This window comes from Scleropages formosus, chromosome 19, assembly GCF_900964775.1.
Source record: "Scleropages formosus chromosome 19, fSclFor1.1, whole genome shotgun sequence".
Classification (NCBI taxonomy): domain Eukaryota; kingdom Metazoa; phylum Chordata; class Actinopteri; order Osteoglossiformes; family Osteoglossidae; genus Scleropages; species Scleropages formosus.
In genome coordinates, this window is record NC_041824.1 from 1,269,296 (window position 1) to 1,289,969 (window position 20,674).

The 20,674-nt window shown below is 47.6% G+C and overlaps 3 protein-coding genes across 7 annotated transcripts; 1 reads left to right on the forward strand and 2 right to left on the reverse strand.

Annotated features, from left to right (window-relative positions):
* Positions 1-3,793: 3,793 nt before the first annotated feature.
* Positions 3,794-10,489, forward strand: lrrc31 (leucine rich repeat containing 31). The gene is made up of 10 exons (XM_018741259.2): positions 3,794-4,088; positions 4,630-4,836; positions 5,242-5,391; positions 5,637-5,804; positions 7,540-7,707; positions 7,802-7,969; positions 8,207-8,374; positions 9,451-9,615; positions 9,725-9,892; positions 10,052-10,489. Exons 1-10 carry the CDS (start codon positions 4,076-4,078, stop codon positions 10,408-10,410), a joined length of 1,734 nt encoding a protein of 577 aa, XP_018596775.1. The 5' UTR covers positions 3,794-4,075; the 3' UTR covers positions 10,411-10,489.
* Positions 10,490-11,308: 819 nt separating this feature from the next.
* Positions 11,309-13,975, reverse strand: lrrc34 (leucine rich repeat containing 34). 2 transcript variants are annotated; one of them, XM_018741261.2, is made up of 10 exons: positions 13,785-13,975; positions 13,578-13,693; positions 13,361-13,425; positions 13,179-13,262; positions 12,954-13,082; positions 12,717-12,812; positions 12,442-12,596; positions 12,202-12,357; positions 11,559-11,685; positions 11,309-11,447 (listed from the first exon to the last, which is right to left on the reverse strand). In XM_018741261.2, exons 1-10 carry the CDS (start codon positions 13,895-13,897, stop codon positions 11,325-11,327), a joined length of 1,164 nt encoding a protein of 387 aa, XP_018596777.1. In that variant the 5' UTR covers positions 13,898-13,975; the 3' UTR covers positions 11,309-11,324. The 2 variants fall into 2 exon arrangements, with proteins under 2 accessions (XP_018596777.1, XP_018596776.1); XM_018741260.2 differs by having other exon boundaries at positions 12,954-13,262.
* On the reverse strand, positions 13,899-20,101 carry mynn (myoneurin). Of its 4 annotated transcripts, none has more exons than XM_018741256.1 (8): positions 19,995-20,101; positions 19,417-19,710; positions 17,512-18,278; positions 16,890-17,049; positions 16,472-16,650; positions 16,242-16,325; positions 15,834-15,920; positions 13,899-14,049 (listed from the first exon to the last, which is right to left on the reverse strand). In XM_018741256.1, exons 2-8 carry the CDS (start codon positions 19,680-19,682, stop codon positions 13,985-13,987), a joined length of 1,608 nt encoding a protein of 535 aa, XP_018596772.1. In that variant the 5' UTR covers positions 19,683-19,710; positions 19,995-20,101; the 3' UTR covers positions 13,899-13,984. The 4 variants fall into 4 exon arrangements, with proteins under 4 accessions (XP_018596772.1, XP_018596771.1, XP_018596770.1 ...); XM_018741255.2 differs by lacking the exon at positions 13,899-14,049 and adding an exon at positions 14,716-15,698 and having other exon boundaries at positions 19,417-19,707; positions 19,995-20,098; XM_018741254.2 differs by lacking the exon at positions 13,899-14,049 and adding an exon at positions 14,716-15,698 and having other exon boundaries at positions 19,995-20,098.
* Positions 20,102-20,674: the final 573 nt, after the last annotated feature.

A 20,674-nucleotide genomic window follows, 5' to 3' on the forward strand; every position in this document is an offset into this window, starting at 1 on the left:
TCCGTCGACGATGTAACGGCTCGTATGGAAATACGTTGCTGAATATGTATAGTGTATCAGGTTAAATAGATTCTAAACTGAGGACACTCATATGTGTTTTGCCAGCGTGGATAGATTAAGAGGTTTTCTTGTCTGACACATCGAAAACATTTCTTACTCTGTATATTATGAATTGAAGAAATGTGTATGTAGAATGTGTTTGTTTTTCTCTCTCCTTGTGTTGCTTCATGAATTGTGTTTTTACAAATTTTGTATTATAACTGAGAACTGAAAAGCACCCACTTACCTGTCACAGCGATGTTATGATCCCCAGCGGAGATGGGCAGCTTTGGTTTTTTTTAAATAAAAGCGATATATCTATGTACAAAGCTAATGATTGGTTTTTGGCAGCTTATATTTATTATTTGAATTAGAAACTGTTAATAAAATTAAAATGTGACAAGTGCATGTTGTTCGCAGGGGGAGCTCTAGGTTTACGCTCTAGGTGTCCAACACACGTGGAGCAGCGTGGAGACACTAATACTCTTGAGTTAACCTACAAAATTTTGGCCCTTCTCGTAATCTATAGATGTGAAAGACGCAGATGTGAAACGTGGACGAATGTTATATGCAGCGTGTGAATGAATAAAGGTAAACTGGTTTGAGTATGGCAGGTGAAGCAGTGTTTCACCCCGTGTGTCGGAACGCTTTCCCACTTTTCTTCACCCCGAAACACGATGACTTCGGAGCGTTGCAAGACTGGCACGTCTACTGTGGAACACGGGGCCACTTTTCGGGAAGATTTGCGCACCGTTTTTTTATACGCTTGGAATTAAAATGTTTTGAAAATGTATAACATGATTCAGAACATGGGAAATATCTGCTCACTTGGCATTATGAAAGAGAATATGGAAAAACGCATGTACCGTATATAAATATGTTGTTGATTATAGCTTTGTAAACATTTTAGGCATATAAATAGTACGAATTTTGCACAGCTTTCATTAACCACGACCTGCCACAGCGTGCGTGTGTCCGTTGCACGTTGCTCTGTCCACGAAACCACACAGTATGACAAAAAGGTTGTTTGTGGGTTGCATGAAACGAGACGCTGTCCTCCTACCTCATGTTGTGACGAGAGAGATTTGAAGCAATGGACTCTGCACCCCAAGCTGTTAACCACTGTGGACCCTTAATACTTTCTCCCAACTGAATTTTGTAAATATTTCCTGGATGAGCAACTGACTTGGGTAAAATTCAAGTAAAGTTAGATGGTGTCAGCCGATTTGTGCATCGTCATCTCCTCTTTAACGGGGTCTTGGTCGAAGCTGGACATACGGTGCTCCTTTGTGCTCCTTTGAGACAGAACGCGGTACTGCCTACTCGTGGTTTGACCCTCATCGAGAGCCACAGACCGATACCAGAACAAATTGTCTTTTTCCGTATTTTAACAATTGTTGATCTGCTGGGAAAATTAATATTCACAGCATTCGTCCTTATTCTTTATCCTTCTCACATTTCTTAGTATTTGTGTATTTATCGGTGAGGCTTCTGTTTTCCCGAGAATACTGTACAGCCTTAAAATGCCACGTTTTCCATGCGATTTCCGCTTCAAGGACAACAAGAATAACATCCAGAGAGCAGCCCAACACAGTTTTTCTTTTGTGACACAAAGACAGCTCACGGCTTTCAGAGAAGACACCGTAATGAAGTTGAGTGAACGTTGTTTTCAGCTGAGCTCAGCAGTGGAATTCAGTTTACTTGCATATGGTGTACATACAGTCATGGTGGCCTCACAATGTTGCAGTATAAGCTCTAGCGAGTTTAAAAAAAAGACTCCATGCCATGGAATAATAGCTCTTTCTTCAACCTTCTAGACAGACATGTAGGAAGAAAGAGGTCAGAAAGTTCAGTTGAGTGCAGTTTGTGTCTGGAGAGCACTCTTGTCCAGCGCTCTCTGACTCCGCAGAATGACGCACAGTTCAGGTAGGTACTCACGAGTGTACGGTGCCACTTTTCAGCGTGCATATGGCTATACGCCCACGCCATTAAACGAGTAACACCTATTGACGGATGTTCTCGACGTAGGAAAAACTACTAGTGAGCGGATGGAGTCCGTAAGAAAACTCACCTTTCAACGAAAAGCACCGCTTGCAGAAAACAAAAGGGAATGCTTTTCGTGACTTTCATCTGCTCTTTTTAAGGGTTTTCTGTGGAAAGGGAGGGATGCCTAACTACGGCACGAGTTTCTGTACATAGCGACAGGAGGGCTGATAACCCTGATCCAGGAGCAAAGTCTACGCTCTTGCGCTGTTTCAACAACCTTCCCTCGTAACAAAGCGCTGCACCTACGTTACTCTTTTCTCCACGGGAGCGAGAGCTTGTGAGTTAAACGACCTCGGAATTTTGCCTCGAGGAAAATTGGGACATAAAGAAAACTCTTGTTGAACAACGTGGCATTAAAAACGCGCAGCAGTTTAGTCCCTTAAAATGTACGATCTGCAGTACCAAAACGCTCAAGAGAAACTTAGTAAATTGAATCCATTTAGATTTGTAGAACAAAGTGAAGTTTAAGGCCTGAAGTATACATGCATGTGTGTAGCAGAGCCCTTATGTGTCCTTATTTAGTCTCTGCAGTGACAGCCAAAGCTGACGACTTTCAACAAACCTTTCCTCTTACGCAAAAGTGCTGCTACGCAGGACTCTTCACCTCGTAAAACCTTGGGAAAAATTAAAAAAACGCTAAATATATAGCCGCACAGTAATCTGATCCCTCGATGTGGCCTCTACTCTTCTTTGCTGACACCATCTCTAGAGCGTGAGACACACGAGCCTCTGAAGCTGATGAACATCATGATGGAGAACAGCCCAAGATTTTCTCCAGAACACATTCACTTTCCTTTCCCCAGAAGTTCATAGGAAACCAACACTTTCTTGTAACACACACGTTTTTTCTCCACATCGGCAAACTTTTATTCTTACTGCAGTATTGTATACTGGGAACTGTAATACTTTTTTAATGCACAATGACAGTTTTTCCTCAAATATTAATATTTGAAGCCACAGAAGCAGGGGGCACAGTGGCAGGGTGGGTCTGGGGTTCGAGTCCCGCTTGGGGTGCCTTGCGATGGACTGGCGTCCCGTCCTGGGTGCGTCCCCTCCCCCTCCGGCCTTTTGCCCTGTGTTGCTGGGTTAGGCTCCGGCTCCCCGTGGGAAAATATTGCGTTTCTCTGTGTGTGTGTGTGAGCCACAGAAGCCTTCACTGATTCCTTGTTATGAATGTCAGTAAAAGTTAGTAAATTAAATAAAAATTCTTATAAACTATTTTATTTCAAGATTATTATATCTACATACTTTTATACACACATTTACACATTATTATACATACATACCTACAGTATAAGAAAGTTTCAAATACCATACTTGTAGAATATGGCAGAATGACCCTGTGGCACTGAACTGTGATGAAAGATGCTGTTGATAGGAGCCACGTATCAAACAGCACAGTGTGAGGGGTGAGGGGTGTGGTATGGGTGTGTGTGTGTGTGTGGGTGTGTGTGTGTGTGTGGGTGTGTGTGTGTGTGTGTGTGTGTGTGTGTACACATACGTATTTCATTTATTCTTCATCCACACCGCAGATCACGAGTGAAAAATAATGGCTTGACACGCGTAGCAACTCCTCCGCGTGGACAGGTGCGCACGCGAGCCCGAGCTGCCCTCCCCTCCCCTCCCCTCCCCTCCCGCGCGACGCCCGTTTTCCCGCGCGGGTTTAAAGTTCGCTGTGGTTGTTACTTATTGCAGTGAAAAGGCAGCGCTCTGCACTCGTGTACAGAAGGCGGAGGCGAAACGGCTGCGCTTTGAGCGCAACATCCTCCGGGGGGGGGGCAGGATCTTACGTGTTCCGTCGCCGTGAAAGACGCGCAAGAAGCACCTCGAACTCTTACGCGTCGCGTACTACTACTGGCACTTTTTTCCCCCCATCTCTGAGCAGAGACACCACCGGGAATATAATAATAGTAATAACACTTAATTTATGCGCTTTAAGTTCACCGTTTGTCACTGAACTCACGGGTGAACGACGAGCCGCGCGCAAAAAATGGACTCTTCAGGTAAGTTTTCACGTCAGAGAAACAAGCGAAGCGAACGAACCGATGTTGAAGTGAAGGAAGCCTTTACGGTAAAGTACCCGAAAGGGGCTTCTTTGGTAACACCGCTTCAGCCGCCTCGTTTTACGAAGAGAAACTTTTTTTTTTTTTTTTTTTTTTTCCCCCCCCGCAAACGCGACTTCTGTCACCCGCCGCGGCGCGCGCTCGGTGGAAGTGCGCGTGCCCACAACGCAGCTTCTCTCGTGCTGCGTTTTTTCCCTTGAACGACGTTACACGCGCTTGGACATTGCCCGCACAGCCACCTGTTCTCTTTTATTATAATAATAATAAAAGTGGTGGTGCCTGAAGGCACCACCGACAACTGAACTGCCACATCTGTCTCCTTGACTGTTCTGCCCTTTAAAAGTCACCTGAGTTCATTGCAACTGGCAGGAGGAATTTTACTGACGGATACCATGGCACGTTTACAGATTCCGTCACTTCTGCTGATTGTTAAATCTGGAGATTCTGGTGATTCCTTCACTTCTTCTCTCTGTTTGCGTAGATTCTCTGAAGACCCACAAAAGGTCACCCTTTGACCTCATCATGAACCAAATCCGCAGGAAGAAGTCCTTCACGGAGCGTCGCCAGCGGCCCGCCGTCGCCCGATTTTTCCGACCCGTTGAAAACGACGAGAGGAAGGAGGGGGGGATCCCTGAGGATGTGGAGGGTGTCTGTCGGGGGGGCAAGGAGAACGCAGAACCCGGAACAGGTGGGCTTCGTATTCCGTAGGTGTTTTCATTGGTAGGCCTTCATTCATTGCTCTTCTCATTTATTCATGTAGCAGCCACTTTTCTCCAAAGTCACATATAGTGTTTAGCTACCTGCACTTATTACCCAGGTATATGAATGGCTAAATTTTTCTTCTGGAGCATTATAAGGTAAGTACCTTGTTCCAGGGTACATCAGGTGGAGGTGGGATTGGAACTGGCAACCTTCAGGTCCAAAGGCAGCACCTCTAATCACTGCACTACCAGGTGCTCCACTTACTGTGTTTTTGATAAAAAGTTGCATTTTTGACATTTTGTGCAGCCAGTACTGACCTCTTGGTCTTTGTGGTTTTATTAAACGAAAGATGCCTGTAGGTTCAGGGAGCATTGTCTGTGTGTGTTTCCAGGTGGTGCTGACACTGACAATGTGGACATGTATTCAGTGGTGGGATGGGGGCGCGTGAAGCAGTTCACCCAGAAGCTGGGGAGGAAGCCGGACGGCCAGAGTCTAAGCCTCAGCCACTGTGACCTGACAGCCACTGACGTGGTGGAGCTTGGTGGGTGTGCTGCAGGAACTGGTGCTGGATGTTTACTGCATACTCTGCTCATGAGTGCAACTGAAAACAGAAGTCTGTTCATAACTCCTTTTGTTTGTGAATCCATCCACTTTGTCGCCATCAGTAAAGGTTTAATAATCACAAGAGGACCCAATGTGCACTGGATCTGGTGTTGAGCTGGTGATGTAGGTGGCTGAAGTCTCTCAAGGTGAAGCGTGCACTCACTTTCCCTTCTGCTCCCTCAGCAACACTAATGCCATTTCTGACCACCGTGGAAGAGATGGACCTCTCTTGGAATGACCTGATTGGTGGGTCACTGAAGGCTTTGACCTTTCACCTCCAGCATGTGTGCAAGCTAAGGGTGCTGAGATTGAGCGGCTGCAGACTGACTGCACAGGATCTCGAGGCTCTGGGTATGAACACTCCTACTTATTATCCAATAACCTAGCCATTCAAATCAAGATTTACATTTGCATACATTTCTTCATTTAGCAAATACTTTTTTCCAAAGCAAAGTAGAACAGAGAAAACAAAAGTACATTTCACTAACAGATGGAAAGATGTAGATGCAGCCATGCGATTCTTGAGGCACAGTAAATTAGTCCAATACTGCCATTTTTGCCTGCGTACATTACATAAGTAGCTGCACATGGAGTTGATGGGAGTAGTTCTCTAATGTACTGAATGTTTCTGTGGTAAATAGCAGTTCAGGAGAAATGTGGGTCTGAAAGAGATGTGGCTCTCAACAGTTCTGAGTGAGAAAGAGGGTGTCACTCCTTCATTCCTAAGGGGTTAGGGCTTGATATGCCATCCTGTTGGTACTTGGTTAGGTGTTCTCTCATAAGAGGGATACTAACCTTGGTGCTGGAATTCTTCTTCTTCTTCCAAGTAAGACAGTGAGGACTACTTGAGCATGTTTCTGGAACCTCCTTCACCCCCAGTGTTGTTGCGATCACGATGTCTCCAGACATTGTCCATGTGGAGCTCAGCCCCGTTCTCCACCCACAGCCACTTTTGTCCCAGGGAGCATTGCTCTTGGATGCTGGAAAGCATTAAAATGTCTTATGTATGTGTGACTGAGGCTGTTCTGGAGGTTACTTGTTAATTTGAGCAGCCAAGGTGGGAAAATGGATTGTCTCCACTGATGTTGCCCTGATTGGATGCTGACATGTGCTAGGAGGTGGCGTTCCAGTCAGCATGACTCAATTTTTAACAGGCCACAGTCATTTTTATGCCTTGACCAGATGGGATTGCTGGGTATGTGATGGTCCCACCTACATGGACGTATTGCTTTGTTTGTGGTTCTAAGGGTTGTCAAGGTCAATTTTGTGCACTTCTGCTCCATACAGGCTCTTTTAACTATCCCACTAAATGGCAATTGCTGTATGTTGTGCTGTGATACAAGTGGTCATATGTTCTGCACTTGTTTGCAGAAGATATTCAATTCCTGCACAACTGGTTACATAAATGCAATATTTCTCTTGGTGTATGATGGGTGCTAGGTTAGAAGGGCTTGCTTTTTTTTTTTTTTTTTTTTTTTTAAAAAAAAGCACATCCCCAAGAACTGTTGTTACTGTTGGGGGTTCAGTTGCTTGAACTTGAACACAAAGAAAAGCACAATAGAAAAAAGATTTCCCCACAGTGTGAAGGACCCATGTTTGAGTCACTGTTCATGCTGCAGTCAGTCTTTTGAGCAATGTACATAGTAGCCTGAATGGCTCCAGTCAAAGTTACACAGCTGTGTAAATTGGTAGATAATTGTATGTAGCTTAGTTTACAAACTCTACATTGTAATTTGCTTTGGAGAAAAGTGCCCACTAAAATTAAACAATGTATTAGTACATTTCATTGGGGGGGGGGGTGGTGGCACAGTGGGTTTGGCCAGAGTCCACTATGTGGTGGGTTTGGTGTTTGAGTCCTACTTGGGGTGCTTTGCAATGGACTTGTGTCCCATCCAGGGTGTGTCCCCACCCCCTTCAGCCTTGCACCCTGTGCTTCCGGGATAGGCTTCGGCTCACCCTGACCCCACTTGGGACAAGCGGTTGTTGACGTTGGTTGGTTTGTACATTTCAAAACTGATTCAGCTTTCATGAGCTGCCACTGGTTTATTTCCCTTGTTCATGAATTTCCATCTTTGTGCTATGACAGGAGAAGCCCTTCAGGAGCTCTTCCTCCTGGAGGTTCTGGATCTTTCTTGGAATGCCAGCATTGGGGGGTGTCTACAGCACCTGTTTGGACACCTGCAATACAGCAACAGAGTGAAGGAGCTCCACCTTATGGATTGTGGCCTGACTGCAGCAGACGCTAAGGTCCTGGGTGGGTCCCTACTAGCAGCTTTGTCATGCCGCGTTATTTAATAGCATTGCGTTGCTTACACAATCGACATTCGACACATCCTCCTCCCTCCCAGGCATGGCACTCTGTGGGATGCACAGTTTGGAGGTCCTCGATGTGTCCACCAACAGGCTTTTGGGGGAGGGGCTGACAGAGCTGACGCCACAGCTGAAGAATGTCCGGGGCCTGCGGGTCCTACGTCTTCAGGCCTGCGGACTGACACCGGAGAGCTTGGATGTGCTAAGTAAGCAGCATCGGCCAGACCTGTGCGCGTGCGACACCTCGGGCTCTTACCGGTGTTAGCCAACACATGTACGGGGTTGAACTGAAGACTATGGCAATATTACAGTCAATCAATTTTATTAATTTCTGAACTGCAGTACAGCTGACAGCATTCATTCGTGTATTGCAATACTGTTATCGCCCTGTGGTGTCTTGTGTGTCCCGTGTCTCATTGCCTCCTAATGGTTCTGTCTTATAGGTCAGGCATTCCAGTTTCTCTCAACACTGGAGGAGCTGGACCTTTCCAGTAACAAGGGTGCAAGCAGGGGTCTGGTACAGGTGGCCCCTCACCTGGGAGCCCTTATGAACCTGCACAGCTTGGACCTGCACATGTGCTGCCTGACTGAGGAAGACATGCATGCGCTGAGTGTGTGATTTACATGTTCATTCAGCTGATGCTTTTCTCCAAGGCAGTTTACAGTGTTAAAGTACCTCCAACTATTTACCCATTTATAAAGCTGGACAGTTTTGTACTGGCTCAATTCAGGGTAAGTACCTGGCTCAAGGGTACTGACTATAGTAGCAGGTGGCATTTGAACCAATAACCTCCAAGTCCAAAAGCAGCAGCTCTAAGCGCTATGCTACCTCCTGGCCTGCAAGGTGCTGAGGATGCTACAGGTCTTCACTTCTGCTCAGAACATATTCATCCCCCTTGCAAAACCACTCATTAATATAGGAATTCACAAACCACAATCTGCCAAAAAAGTTTGAATAGCATTCCTTGTTTTGCACTCATTAGGCTACTGCCTGAAAAGTGTTCCAGACATCCATTAAATATTCTAGGCTGTGTATTCCAGTGTTAGCTGTGTAACCCTTTCACTGGGCAGAGTCTAAAAGAGTGTACAGTATAGTGTCTTATGTTTGTTAGTGATCAAGCAAATGGATGAAAAGTGAAGACGAGCAGAACTGTACAGTTGGGATTAGACATGAAATTTGTGTTTAGAAAGAATAGCAAAGGCAACGTAGGAAGGAAGTGCTAGTCATTTCACGCTGCATGGGGGAAAATGCCCTGATTCAGAAGCAGTGTGTTGGCTGTAGCTATTTGTTCTTCACAAAATAACCCAAAGCGCAAGTGTAAAAATTGACGCCACAGGACAGGTCTTAACAAACTTTGTTAAAGGTAGAGAACAGGTGTTTTTTAAAATTAAGTGTCATAAGCTTTACAGTATTGTACTGCAGTGTTTTTAAACTCAAGGTACTCTGTAAAGGCTGTACCTGTATGCTGCTCACATTTTCTAAAATGAAATGTGGCGAGTTAACAAGACTGAACCTGTAATGTCATTTGAGAAGTAAAGGTTTTGAACAAAAGGGACTAGTGTTTCAGTTCCCTAACAAAAACTATTACACTTAGGAGCCCATAAGTAATGAATGAATAGGAAATACAGTAAATATACTGTAAAGTACAACACTGAGGCTCTAGTAACAGAGCTGTATCTTTTCCAGATCAGGTCCTTCCTTCCCTCCGCAACCTCACAGCACTGGATTTATCGTGCAACAAGGAGACTGGTGGAGTGTGTCACTCATTCATACGCAGCCTCCCACTGGCCAGGATGAAAAGGCTCCACTTGAGTAACTGCTGTCTGTCACAGGACTCCTATGAGGCACTGGGTACTATTTCACTTGCACCTCATTGTTCTCTCTGCCTTTATTAATAATGAGGCATTTAATGCTCCCCCCCGTGTGTCCCGTACGTGTGTGTATGTGTTTGCTTCCATAGTTGTGGCAATGCAGCAGCTTCCCCTGCTGGAAGGTCTCAGCCTGTCCTGGAACAAGTGTGTGGGCGGAAACCTGGGTCCCCTACTGGAGCCCTTGATGGTCCATACCACCCTCCGCGAGATGAGACTGAGCAGCTGCGGCCTCACCACGGACGACCTGCTGCATCTAGGTAGAGAGACCATGTGGTACCTGCATAGACGAGCACACATCCAAAATAAGCTCATCTCGAATGTTTCTGCATACCCTAGAGAGTCACACACACAACCCCTTTACCACGGCAAGTAGTAGCAGAGCTGTTCAACAGCTGACACTTATGTCTTGCCAATAGCGTCGGCATCAAAGCGCGGGGTCCTGGCTCGCATGCAACAGCTCGACCTGTCCTACAATGATGGTGTGGCCGAAGGCGGCTGGACCTCGTTCTTTCAAGAGCTTGGGGGGCTCGTGGCGCTCGTGGAGCTAGATGTGAGTCTACGTCCCTCGGCCCGTGGCAACCCCCCTACCTGGCTGCCCGCCTTGCTGGCCGTCGCACCCCACCTGCCTGCCCTCAGGCTCCTGGCCATGAACCGCTGGGTTCTTGGGCCCCGTGACAGGCAGGCCTTGGATACCCTCAGTGAGCACGGAGGTAAGGGTGTCTGTGTTGAGGGTGACCCCCCCAAAGGAGCTGCGACTGATGAGCGGAACAGCTGAGCAACGGGAAGGTTTATAGAGCACAAAAGGGGGCCAGACAGACAGAGGGTGACGGGTACAAGGAAGAGAAAAATGGGAAGACTAGCAGTATGGCAGACATAAATGACCTGTGGTGCACTGAGCACAACAGGGAATTGGGGAGGTTAGGAAGGGAGAAAGGACAGTGGAGAAGGCACTGTTGGTGTACCATACTACACTGTATTTAAAGTAGACACTTATAAAATCTGTCCAGTAAGAATTAGAATTAGAAAAAGTTAGTTAGTTGTGACTCAGTATGTGGTAACTAATATTTTAATGTTTACTTTGTAATCAGTGCCCTACTCTCTGTATGGTATATATTATGGGCTACTCAGGATGAAATGCACTTTGACCATTTTGCACATGTATTTTTATATAACAAATTGGTTTGTGAATTACTGTCAATACAACTGGGATCACTTTGCAGTTCTAACAAGTATTAAAACTGTTACATATCACTTAAACACACAAGCTAACATTATTATGCTGATTACTTCTGTAATTAAACACCTTCAGGAAGAGAAATTTGTTGGAATAAAACATTATATGGAACTTTTTCCCTTGATACTTTTTCTTCCAAGCAATTTACACTGATAGAGTTCTAAGGTGCTTTTTTCTTTACTTTAATTATACAGCTGGGTATTTTTTCACTGGACCAAGTCTGAGAAAGTACCTGCCTCAAAGGGTCCAGCTCAAATCAGTTTTCTGCTTATGAAATGGCTCAGTATACTATGAAAAGGCAACTGATGAAAATGTCACTCCATGAACTAGTTAGTAAATTGGGGAAAAGTGCGTATGTATGTTACAGAACACGCTACAGCACCAATGTCACAGGGAAGGACAGTTGGTCCCTGGTGGCAGACAGTGGATCGCTCGTTGTTGGAGGAGTTTGTCCTCTAGTAGTGACCCCTCAGCCGGTGGTTGACCTCTGCCAGATACATGTGTCCGTCCACCTGGTATGGGGACACATCCGTGGCCTCCTCTTGCAGCCGCCTGCTCTGAATGAGACCTGCGATTGCCTTGGAGATGAAAGGACACATGAGAGAAAAAGGGCACTGAGACACCTTTCTTCAGCACTGATACTGGCCTTTCACCATAGTTTACTGCAGACATGTGATGATGCCTCTCACCACACACACGGGCTCCTCCAGCTTGTTGCCCCATATGTAAATGTGGGACAGGGCTGAGTTGGCTGCCATGGCTTTGGTGAGGGACACCAGTCCCTGGGAGCCAATGTTGTTGCTGGTGATGGACAGGCTGTAGGAAGGGACACAAAACACTTTTGACAGTGGCACAGGCACTCTCTTTCTACTTGGCCTCGGGCTCCTCGTGCCAGATGTAGCTACCAAATACCACGCTGTTGTTGCCACAAAAATCTATTTACCCACAAAAATGTCCGTCTGTTTTATTCACTTGCTTCACAATGCAGCTGTTAAAATTGCTGCTTTGGCTGTGTATCCTATTTATTTATTTTTTTTTCCATCACCACTTTGTGCAATGCAGGACCCTGAGCCTACCCTGCAAACGGTGTGAGGGTGCGAGGAAGGACAGGCCCCTGACTGATGGCCCCTGTGTTACAGCAATCGATCAGATGGAAATCAGACACACAATACAGGCAATGTGGAGTCACCAGTTCGCATGGAACTTGTGTGTGGACTGTGGGAGAAAATGCACACACTCCACACAGCTAGATTTAAACTCAACACACAGCCCAGCTGCTGTGAGGCACCAGGGCTACTTGTTGTACCGCTGTGCTTCCAACAGGAAACTCACGCTTTCAAGGTGTGATTATGCAGCATAATGGCACCACTGAGGTGCACCGCTCCATCATCCTCTATCCGGTTCGAGGACAAGTCGAGAACCTCCAGGGTCCTGTTCTGCTTCAGCACCTCTGCCAGGTGTTTTGCTCCATCCCGTGTGATGCGATTGCTGAGGACGTACGGAGGTCAATTCGAAACGCTACAGTAACTCCACCACTGCTCAACAGAAGGCACTGCATGAGTACTTATTTACCAGCGAAGGTCCAGGTAACGAAGTGCAACATTGTCTCTCAGTGTTTCGCAAAGCCTCTCCACACCTGAGTCCGTCATGCCGTGTTTTGCAAGATGCAGTTCCCTCAAGGACTGGTTCACCTGGAGCATCTGTGCAAAGTACACCGTGGTCTCCTCCTAGCAAAGAAAGTACTTAGTGTGGAATAAGATCACCAGATTCTGCACCTGAGGGTAACGGTACGGGGGTCAGCAGTGTGGAGTAGCGGTCAGAGCACTGGACTCTGTACCTGGTCCTACCTGATGGCTGTAGAGCAGTGGACGGCTCACATTAATTGCCCGGATGGTCTTGTTCTTACTTAAGACAACAGCAAATGCAATCAGACTCTGTGTAGCCTGGTGAAAAGATTAGAAGTAAAAATCAGTGTAAGCTCTTTCCTCAGCAAAAGTTCTATGGAAGCTGAACAGGCAACGATAAAAAACATGTCTGTGGGGGAATAAGTGAAAATGTTTGGCTTTAGGTGTGTTTGATGTTACTAGATCGCAGTCTGAGAGGTCCATCTCCTCCAAGGTGGAATTGCTCTGCAACATGTCAGCAAAGTTCATCCCTCCTTTGTCTCCAATCTTATTGCCTTTCATCCTCAGCGTCCGCAAACTTCCGTTCCTCTTGAAGACAAAGGAAGCTCCCAGTAGCCAGCAGTGCAGGGTTAGGGTTCGGGCAGCACACCGAAACGAAACACAGGTACAAGTGCGTCCACCTACTTGTAGGCGCTTGGCCAGGTGTTCTGCTCCATCGGCTTCGATGTCGTTGCAGGACAGGTCCAGCGATTTAACGTCCACGCGGTCCTGTAAAACGAAGTCGACAGTTGGCGTCCTTCACGGACAGACGCCTCGGTCCCCCAGGGACAGGAGCGGCGCTCCCTTTCTTGGCCCATGAACCGCACCTGCAGCAGCTCTGCGATGTACTTCGCTCCTGTGTCCGTCATTCTGTTGAAGCTCAAGTCCAGGTCTGAATGGAGAAAGAGGAGACAAGTTGAACAAAGTAGACAAGTGTGAATGGCGAAGCGTGACAACCAGCTGTTCCTCGAGTGTGTTTACTGGTGTGTCCACCACCCAGCGCAGCGTGTGGAAACACAGCGTGTGAAGCTGCGACGCTCATACCGGCCACCACCACGTGCCCGCGCAGCGCGCCGCAGAGCGCGAGAGCGTCGCGGTCCGTCAGCCTCTGTACCGGAGGTAGGCGCTCGTTACCCGGCAGCCTGATGATCAGCCCGCTTCTGCACGCGCATCAGGTGCGGTGTGAAACACAATACACAAGATGAAGATGCTCCAAGCGGTGTCTTCAAAAAGGCGTCGCGCTCAACTCACCCCGAAGAAGTCGCTCCCTGGTCGGACCCTCGCAGGACGCGCGCGACGTACGGATTGGTGGGCAGCGCGAGCTGAGCGCAAGCGGCCAAATAGCGGTCCTCGCGGCTCGTCATCCTCAGCTTCCGCCCGGCCCACGGGCTCGAGCGCCGTCGGTACCTCGGTCCGCTCTTGTGCGCGCCGGTCTGAGTGCGCGTTCCGGTCTAACCGCGTCCTTCGTTTCTGTGGCAACGGCGCGCAGCCAACAGGTGGGGTTCGCGCGCGCGTGCTCAAAAAAAAAAAAAGCGTGGTACAGTATAAGCTGGCGTCATTGTGAAGCTAACTGTGTGACACTGCGCGTGACATAGGACAAGCTATGAATATAATTTTGACAGTGTGAAATACAAAAGTGTAGTGAATTATGGGACCGATATGAACTATGATGAACTTAATCTGCATCAGTCGTTCTGTTGCACATCGTGGACATGTGTACAAGACACAGCAGTCAAGTCCAAAAAGGTGAAAAACACACAAGATGTGACATTTTCATGCAGTATAACAAAACACAGCCACCTAAAAATGCTTGATTTGTACTGTAACATGGATTTGAGAACAGCGTAAATCTAAGATTTTAATGTGGCTCGTTCACCTGGGTGTCATCTCAACTTTCACGTCACACATTAAGTCCATATTCTGCTCAGTTACCTGCTGCCCCCATATGCAAACAAGCCACAGAAAAGTGTTAAAAACATGAAAAAAATCCCTGCATATGGGGGTAATTGTGACTTTTTGTGTTTATTGAATTTTAATACACAAAGTTTTAATGCCTCAAAGCACAGCTCTGACTTTTTTTTTTGTCCCTCAACAAACACACAAGAGACAGTCAGGTTAAAATAGTGTGCAAACAGCTTCCACTTTTGCAGACCCTGAGAAGTTTACACCCACTTACCATGTCTTACAGTTCATAGAGTGTATGCATGATTAATCACTAGGAAACATCATTAAAGGCACATCATTGCAGTTTTTACAGCCAGTCTGTTACCTCACCTGTTACACTCAGCTGTTCACAATGAACTGTGTAATGAATGCTTTACGTTACTGTGCTCACTGGAGCTCATTTAAAACCCTGTTTTTACACAGAAATCCAAGTGAAGGAGGAGAATCAAATCCGTGAATTTAAAAAAAAAAAAAAAAACATTTTTTGGTCCATCCACAACCTCCAAGTCTTCCAACAAAATGTGTCAGTGTCGTAAATCCACCGAATTCATGGTTTTCAGAGAACAGCGGATGGATTTTGAGAAGAACCAACAAGAAATTGAAGAATAATGGCAGGTATCTGTTCAAGACATGGGATCCAATAGGTTGGAAGAGCTCAGCCTAGCTGTCGCTAGGAGGAGCTGGACATTTGATAAAAGGTGCACACCCCAGGGGAGACCCTTCCGTTGTACCCTTGAGAAGGTACTTTGCCTAAACTGCGTCACTAAAAGTCCAGCAGCGCTCCAGTGGAACCAAGACCATGTGCCAGTTGAGCTCTTTCACATGAATGTAGACAAGCGGGGGGGGGGATCAGGTGGAAGCCAGTGGTTCACAACATTGGTTCTGAACTGTTCCAGCCCGACTTCCTACTCTGGACTGCAGTCCCACCTTTGCGCATGTGTCTAAGCACAGTTCATCTTGGCAGCCTAGTGAATGTAGGGCTAAAGGCCGCAGGCCGTGAGACTGTGAATTGGGGCACCGGACCTCAGTCGAGTGGCTCGAGGTAGATAAACTGCGACTCTTGCTGAACGATGGGCTCTTCCAGCACCGGTGGGAATGGTGCTGCCTGGGGTGCCACTGGAGGATCGGCTGCCTCTGGCAGCATGCGGGCAATCAGTGCCTGGTGGTCGATGGGGATGTTGAGTGGAAAGGAAACGTGCTCAGGGTCCTGGTTCTGCTCATCTAGGAATGGAGGATTACTTCAATGCCAGGCGTGTTGCAAACGGACAAATTCAACCGGATCCCACGTGGCTGCAGAGCACGAGGCAACAAAAGGACATTAACACCTCCATGGAGAAGAGAACCTATGGAACTCACCTTTGTGCACCTTGGCAATGTGCTTTCTCAGGTACTTCACATCCGTATAGGAATTCCCACAGAATTCACACTCGACACGCTTTGAACCTGGAGTAACACAACTCTCATAATCATAAGCGAGATGACTGAAGGAATTGTTTTAACACTGGACAGCAAATGCAAATAAAAGTATCAAGCAAGATGTAAATCACACTTTAAGAAAATCATGACCCATTAGGTGAAAATAATGGATTTTTTAAAAAAATCCTCCCACTATGGACCTAAAAAAAAAGTCTTGCCTGAAACCTACTGGACCAATAAGATGCAGCTTGCAGGCCTCATTTTCATTTCACTTTGCTCTACAGTTTTCCATTATATCTTATAATGGCTCCTTGGATACGTGCCACCAGATATTCCTGAAGTGCTCACCTGTGTGAGATGTGAAGTGCTTGTTGAGCTCTCCAAAGGACATGAATCCCTTCCCACACACAAGGCACATGTAGGGTGTCTCACCTGTTGGATGTAGGAGACACTTGTTACACACCATGCAGATACAGTGCAACTCATTTTACTGGAACAACAGCTGGGCCACCGGCAGAACTTGGACCGGACTTCACCTCCCTTCACGCGGCCTGCTCTCTCGCACCGGCTTCTCTTACCCGTGTGCTTCCGCGAGTGGGTGATTAGGGAGCTGGACACAGCGAATGCCTTCCCGCAGGTGTCGCACACGTACGGCTTCTCGCCGGTGTGCCTGCGCATGTGGTACGTCAAGGTGCTGGCCTGCGCAAAGTGCTTCCCGCAGCTGCTGCACTCGTAGGGCTTCTCCCCACTGTGCTTCCTGCCTCCAGGGGAAAGCAGTGGCATGAAAGGTTATGCTTCACTATTTAAATACACAACACTTCTTGAAAAGCACACACATTGTAGTGAAGTACCACGACAATCTATGACATGAACGTCTCCACCTGGATCTCGACCTCCCGACCAGCTACAAGCCCGTTCTTTGTCTGTGCTACTGTCTGCCAGGTGCGGTCTACTTGGCACTGACAATACCTTCGAGGCACACCTCCCCAATCTCACCTTGTGTGTATCTTGAAGTTGCTGGAGGTAGCAAACTGCAAGCCGCAGACCTCACACTTGTATGGCTTCTCTTCACCGTGGTGCATGCGGCAGTGGAAGACCAGCTGGCATTTTTGAGCAAAGCCCTTGGTGCACTGAGTGCACTGGTACGGCTTCTCCCCTGCAGGTGTGGAGCAGAGCAGTGCTTAGCAGCACCTCGCGAAACATCTCTGTACATCACATGCAAGGAATCTAATTACTGAGAGTGCAGCGCAGTCTAGTGCCTGTTAGCTCCTCAACCTTCCGATGCAGGGAAGTGCACTAAGTTCTTTGAGTCCCTGCACTGGCTTAATCCCTTTACTTTTGCTCTGCTATAAGTAACTTGTTAATTTGGCCATTCTTACTTTTTTTTTTTTTTTATTATTATTCTTGTTGGTATAACTGCACTTTGTTGTTGTGTGTCACATCAAGCTGCTGTGTGGGAATTGCCCTGCACAGGATTAGAAAGTATTTATGTATAAAGTCCTCTGGAGTGAAAGAGAACTGTAAGGTGGAAACTGACACATTCTAGCTACACTGGACGGAGCAGACAGAGCCATGGGACAAAAGTGACATGTGCAAACACACACGCACGCACGCGTACCCGTGTGGGTTCGGACATGCGTCTTCAGCTGGTTGCCCTGTCTGAAGGCTCGGCCGCAGAGCTGGCACTCGTAAGGCTTGACGCCCTTGTGGATACGTATGTGCCTTCGCAGACTGCTCGACTCCGAGAACGTCTTCCCGCAGGTACTGCACACGGGCTTCTCTTTGGGCCGCCGCCCCCCCGGCGTCGAAGGGTCACCCTGCTCACCATCCAGCTTAGAAGCGTGTGCTACGCTACTGCAGTTCTCTTTCTGCCTGCCGCTATTTCTCAGACTCCTCCTCGGTCTCCCTTTCCCAGCGGACTTCTGCAGGGACTGCTCGTCCTCCAAGTCGCTGCCGTTGTCTACGGACATGGGCTCTATTGCTCTAACTCCTGGGCCATCGGTGGCATCTGCTTCCCTCTTCTGTCTCGGCCCACCCCTCTGCTGTCTTGTGTCTTTGGATGGGCTGTTGTTACTCATGTCACGCCTGGCCTTGGCCTTCCTGTCTCTCCTGCCCACCGGCCGAGCTGTCTTTGTGCTGGGCGTTTGGGTTTCTGCCACTGTCGTCTTTTGGTGCTGGTCCCCTTCAGTGGTCTCCATACTGTTCTCTGGCTCCAGGATACAGGAGTCATTTGGACCAGAAGTGACCTCCGCTTCAGATGCATCCCCTGCTGTAATCGTCCCAAGTTGCTCCACCTTGATATTGTTCTGGAGGAGCGTACACTGGGATACAACCTCGGCCATCTCCAGGAACATTGCTGCTTTGTAGATCTCACTCACATTGCCACTAGGAGAAGGGGCACAGAGGATGAAAAACTGGTGTCACACAGATCATTTTTCATAGGCTGATACTGAAACTAAGAGATGACAAAGATAATAATTCAAAACAAACAAAAAAAAAGAAAAAATATAATTGTGTCACCCAAGAAATGTTACCACCCCCCCCCCGCCAAGGCAACTGTCTCTATAAAGATACACTCACTTAAATTTAGGCAGAAAGAGTCATTTTGTCAGGAGGCAGACTGTGTTTTTATTCTGTTTAGGACCTCCCACGCTTCCATAACCCAAAATCCAGCTTTGGATATGATCTTATTCTATCTGAATTAAAAAATGGGCATTTTTCACATCCAACCTTAATGATTTGGTAACATAAAATTTTTCCTGGGTCTGCATTTGTTGCATTTAGTGATGAGAACGTGTAAACTTGAGAACAGCAACCTTATCCTTTTATTTTTGTAGTTGATGAACGGTGCTCTAGGCATTTAGTTGGGCCACTGGGATCATCAAGACAAGGGTTTTCAGCCTTGGCCCTGGCAATCAACTCCATGTACAAGTTATTTTGGCTACAACTGAGCTCTTAACATTTATGCTGTGTTGAGCTGTTGACAGAATTATTGACATTTAACTAGCAGCCCAAGTGAAGTATTCTTCAGTCTCATACTCCTGTGACAGACAAAATTGGAGAACTTCTTAAATTACATTTCGCACCTTGGCTGTGTGATGCTATAAAATATTCATCTTTGCTTGCGCTACATTTGACAAATTTTTGGGTCGGGATGTTTTTGATGCAACAAACCTGGCTAAATGTACAAGAAATCAAGCCTCTGCCTACTCCCCATGATCATCATTTGAGAGGACTGTCACTAATGGTGTACATGGGGTTATTTAACACGCTCCCGATTTCAAATAGAAACCTGCCGCCTCGCTGTCTTCGTGTGTGAAGAAAACTGGTGTAAACTGACCGCGGTGTCATTTCAAACGAGGCACATAAGGGAAGGAGGGGATGCGTCCTTTAAACAAAGCCACCGCGGCCCTGCTTATCCGACGAGTCATACGACTTATACGTTTGGTCGAAGCCAACGACGGCTGACACGCCGCGAGCTCCCTGGCCTGCACCGAACCGGACCGGACGCGAAGGAGCACACCTGTGCAGGGGAAGGTCGCCAGTGTACACAAAGTCCAGAAGCTTCTGGAAGGCGGCTTCGTTCACGAATTCGGGGTCGAGGGATGCGGTGCAAGCGTCCCCCGCGCCGCAGCTCAACTTGAAGTACCGGCTGAACGCGGCCAGGACGTTGCGGTGGGCCCGGAAGCGCGCCTCCCCTATGGCCACGGTGCAGTCGCACAGGAAGTCCCCGTCTCGCTGCTTCCTGAGGCGCTCCAGGAGGCGCTCGCCGTGAGAAGGTGACGGCATGACGGCCAACGCAGCGTCTTCACACCTGCTGTAAAGAAAGTGAAGAGCAGCCGTTTTCACAAAGGGCTCCACTCTCGAGCTGTGGCCACACACACACTTCCGTTAGGAGTCCTGCCAGCCAGGTGCGGACAAACACAACAACACAACAGGCGAACAGCCTGCCTCACGCCGGCCGGGCCTGGCTAGCGCCGCCGGATACTACTACTTAGGCTAGCGCACGGAACGGCAGACGGACCCACTGACACCGGCAACGGCGGTGAAACTGTTGAAAACACCACTGTAATCGGTGCTGCGCTCGCAGTGTAACCGTACCTTCCTCAGCTCCTCGCCGTCCGGGTCAGCCATTTTACAATGACGTCACACGCTCAGTTACTCTTCCGACAGCAACACGCGTCACTTCCGGCTTCTGGGAGAGCGTCGCGTCTTCACCCCACGTGTTTGTACGTCCCGTTGTTACGTAAACGAACACGTACTACGTCTGTTGTGTGTTTTGTAATACCGCACACGGCAAGCAAAATGAAGAGACAAATTTGGTGTAGCTGTGTTTTACAGAGAGATCTCTGGTCTCATACAACATGTATGTCCATGATAATGTGTGAATTCAGCGTTGAAAGTGCAGACTGCGGCTTTGGTATAATGTTATGACTTCTCTCCTCCTCCTGTAGGATTGCAGAGGTGGTGGCCAGGAGATCCTGTGATGGTGCTGAGAGATGATCGATACACAGATCTCTCCAGCTACTCTGTATGACCTGCTGCTGTACTTTTTACTTGGGTTCACAGCGTGACAATTTACAGTATTATGAGTTGGGAGACTCTGAACATAAATTGAGGAACATGCTGCCACTGAGAGCTGGGCACACAATTCTGCAAAACACTTGAGTTGCAGAACTGTTGGTTTGGGACACATTTTGCACAACAAAGGGACAACCCGTGAGGTACGAAACACACTCTACAACTACATAGAGATTGGCTGCAACACTTCCGAATCCAGT

Excerpts from the sequence above, each read along its gene's own strand:
- mynn (XM_018741255.2), bottom strand. The coding sequence starts at position 19,682 with ATGCCGTCACCTTCTCACGGCGAGCGCCTCCTGGAGCGCCTCAGGAAG. Across the intron at positions 18,279-19,416 it reads GGCGACCTTCCCCTGCACAG|TGGCAATGTGAGTGAGATCT; the intron begins GTGTGCTCCTTC and ends CCCTTCTCCTAG. Across the intron at positions 16,326-16,471 it reads CCACTCGCGGAAGCACACGG|GTGAGACACCCTACATGTGC; the intron begins GTAAGAGAAGCC and ends TACATCCAACAG.
- lrrc34 (XM_018741260.2), bottom strand. The coding sequence starts at position 13,897 with ATGACGAGCCGCGAGGACCGCTATTTGGCCGCTTGCGCTCAGCTCGCG. Across the intron at positions 13,694-13,784 it reads CAGGGAGCGACTTCTTCGGG|AAGCGGGCTGATCATCAGGC; the intron begins GTGAGTTGAGCG and ends ATGCGCGTGCAG. Across the intron at positions 12,597-12,716 it reads CACTGCTCTACAGCCATCAG|GAGGAGACCACGGTGTACTT; the intron begins GTAGGACCAGGT and ends TTTCTTTGCTAG.
- lrrc31 (XM_018741259.2), top strand. Across the intron at positions 8,375-9,450 it reads GGAAGACATGCATGCGCTGA|ATCAGGTCCTTCCTTCCCTC; the intron begins GTGTGTGATTTA and ends TATCTTTTCCAG. Across the intron at positions 9,893-10,051 it reads GGACGACCTGCTGCATCTAG|CGTCGGCATCAAAGCGCGGG; the intron begins GTAGAGAGACCA and ends TCTTGCCAATAG.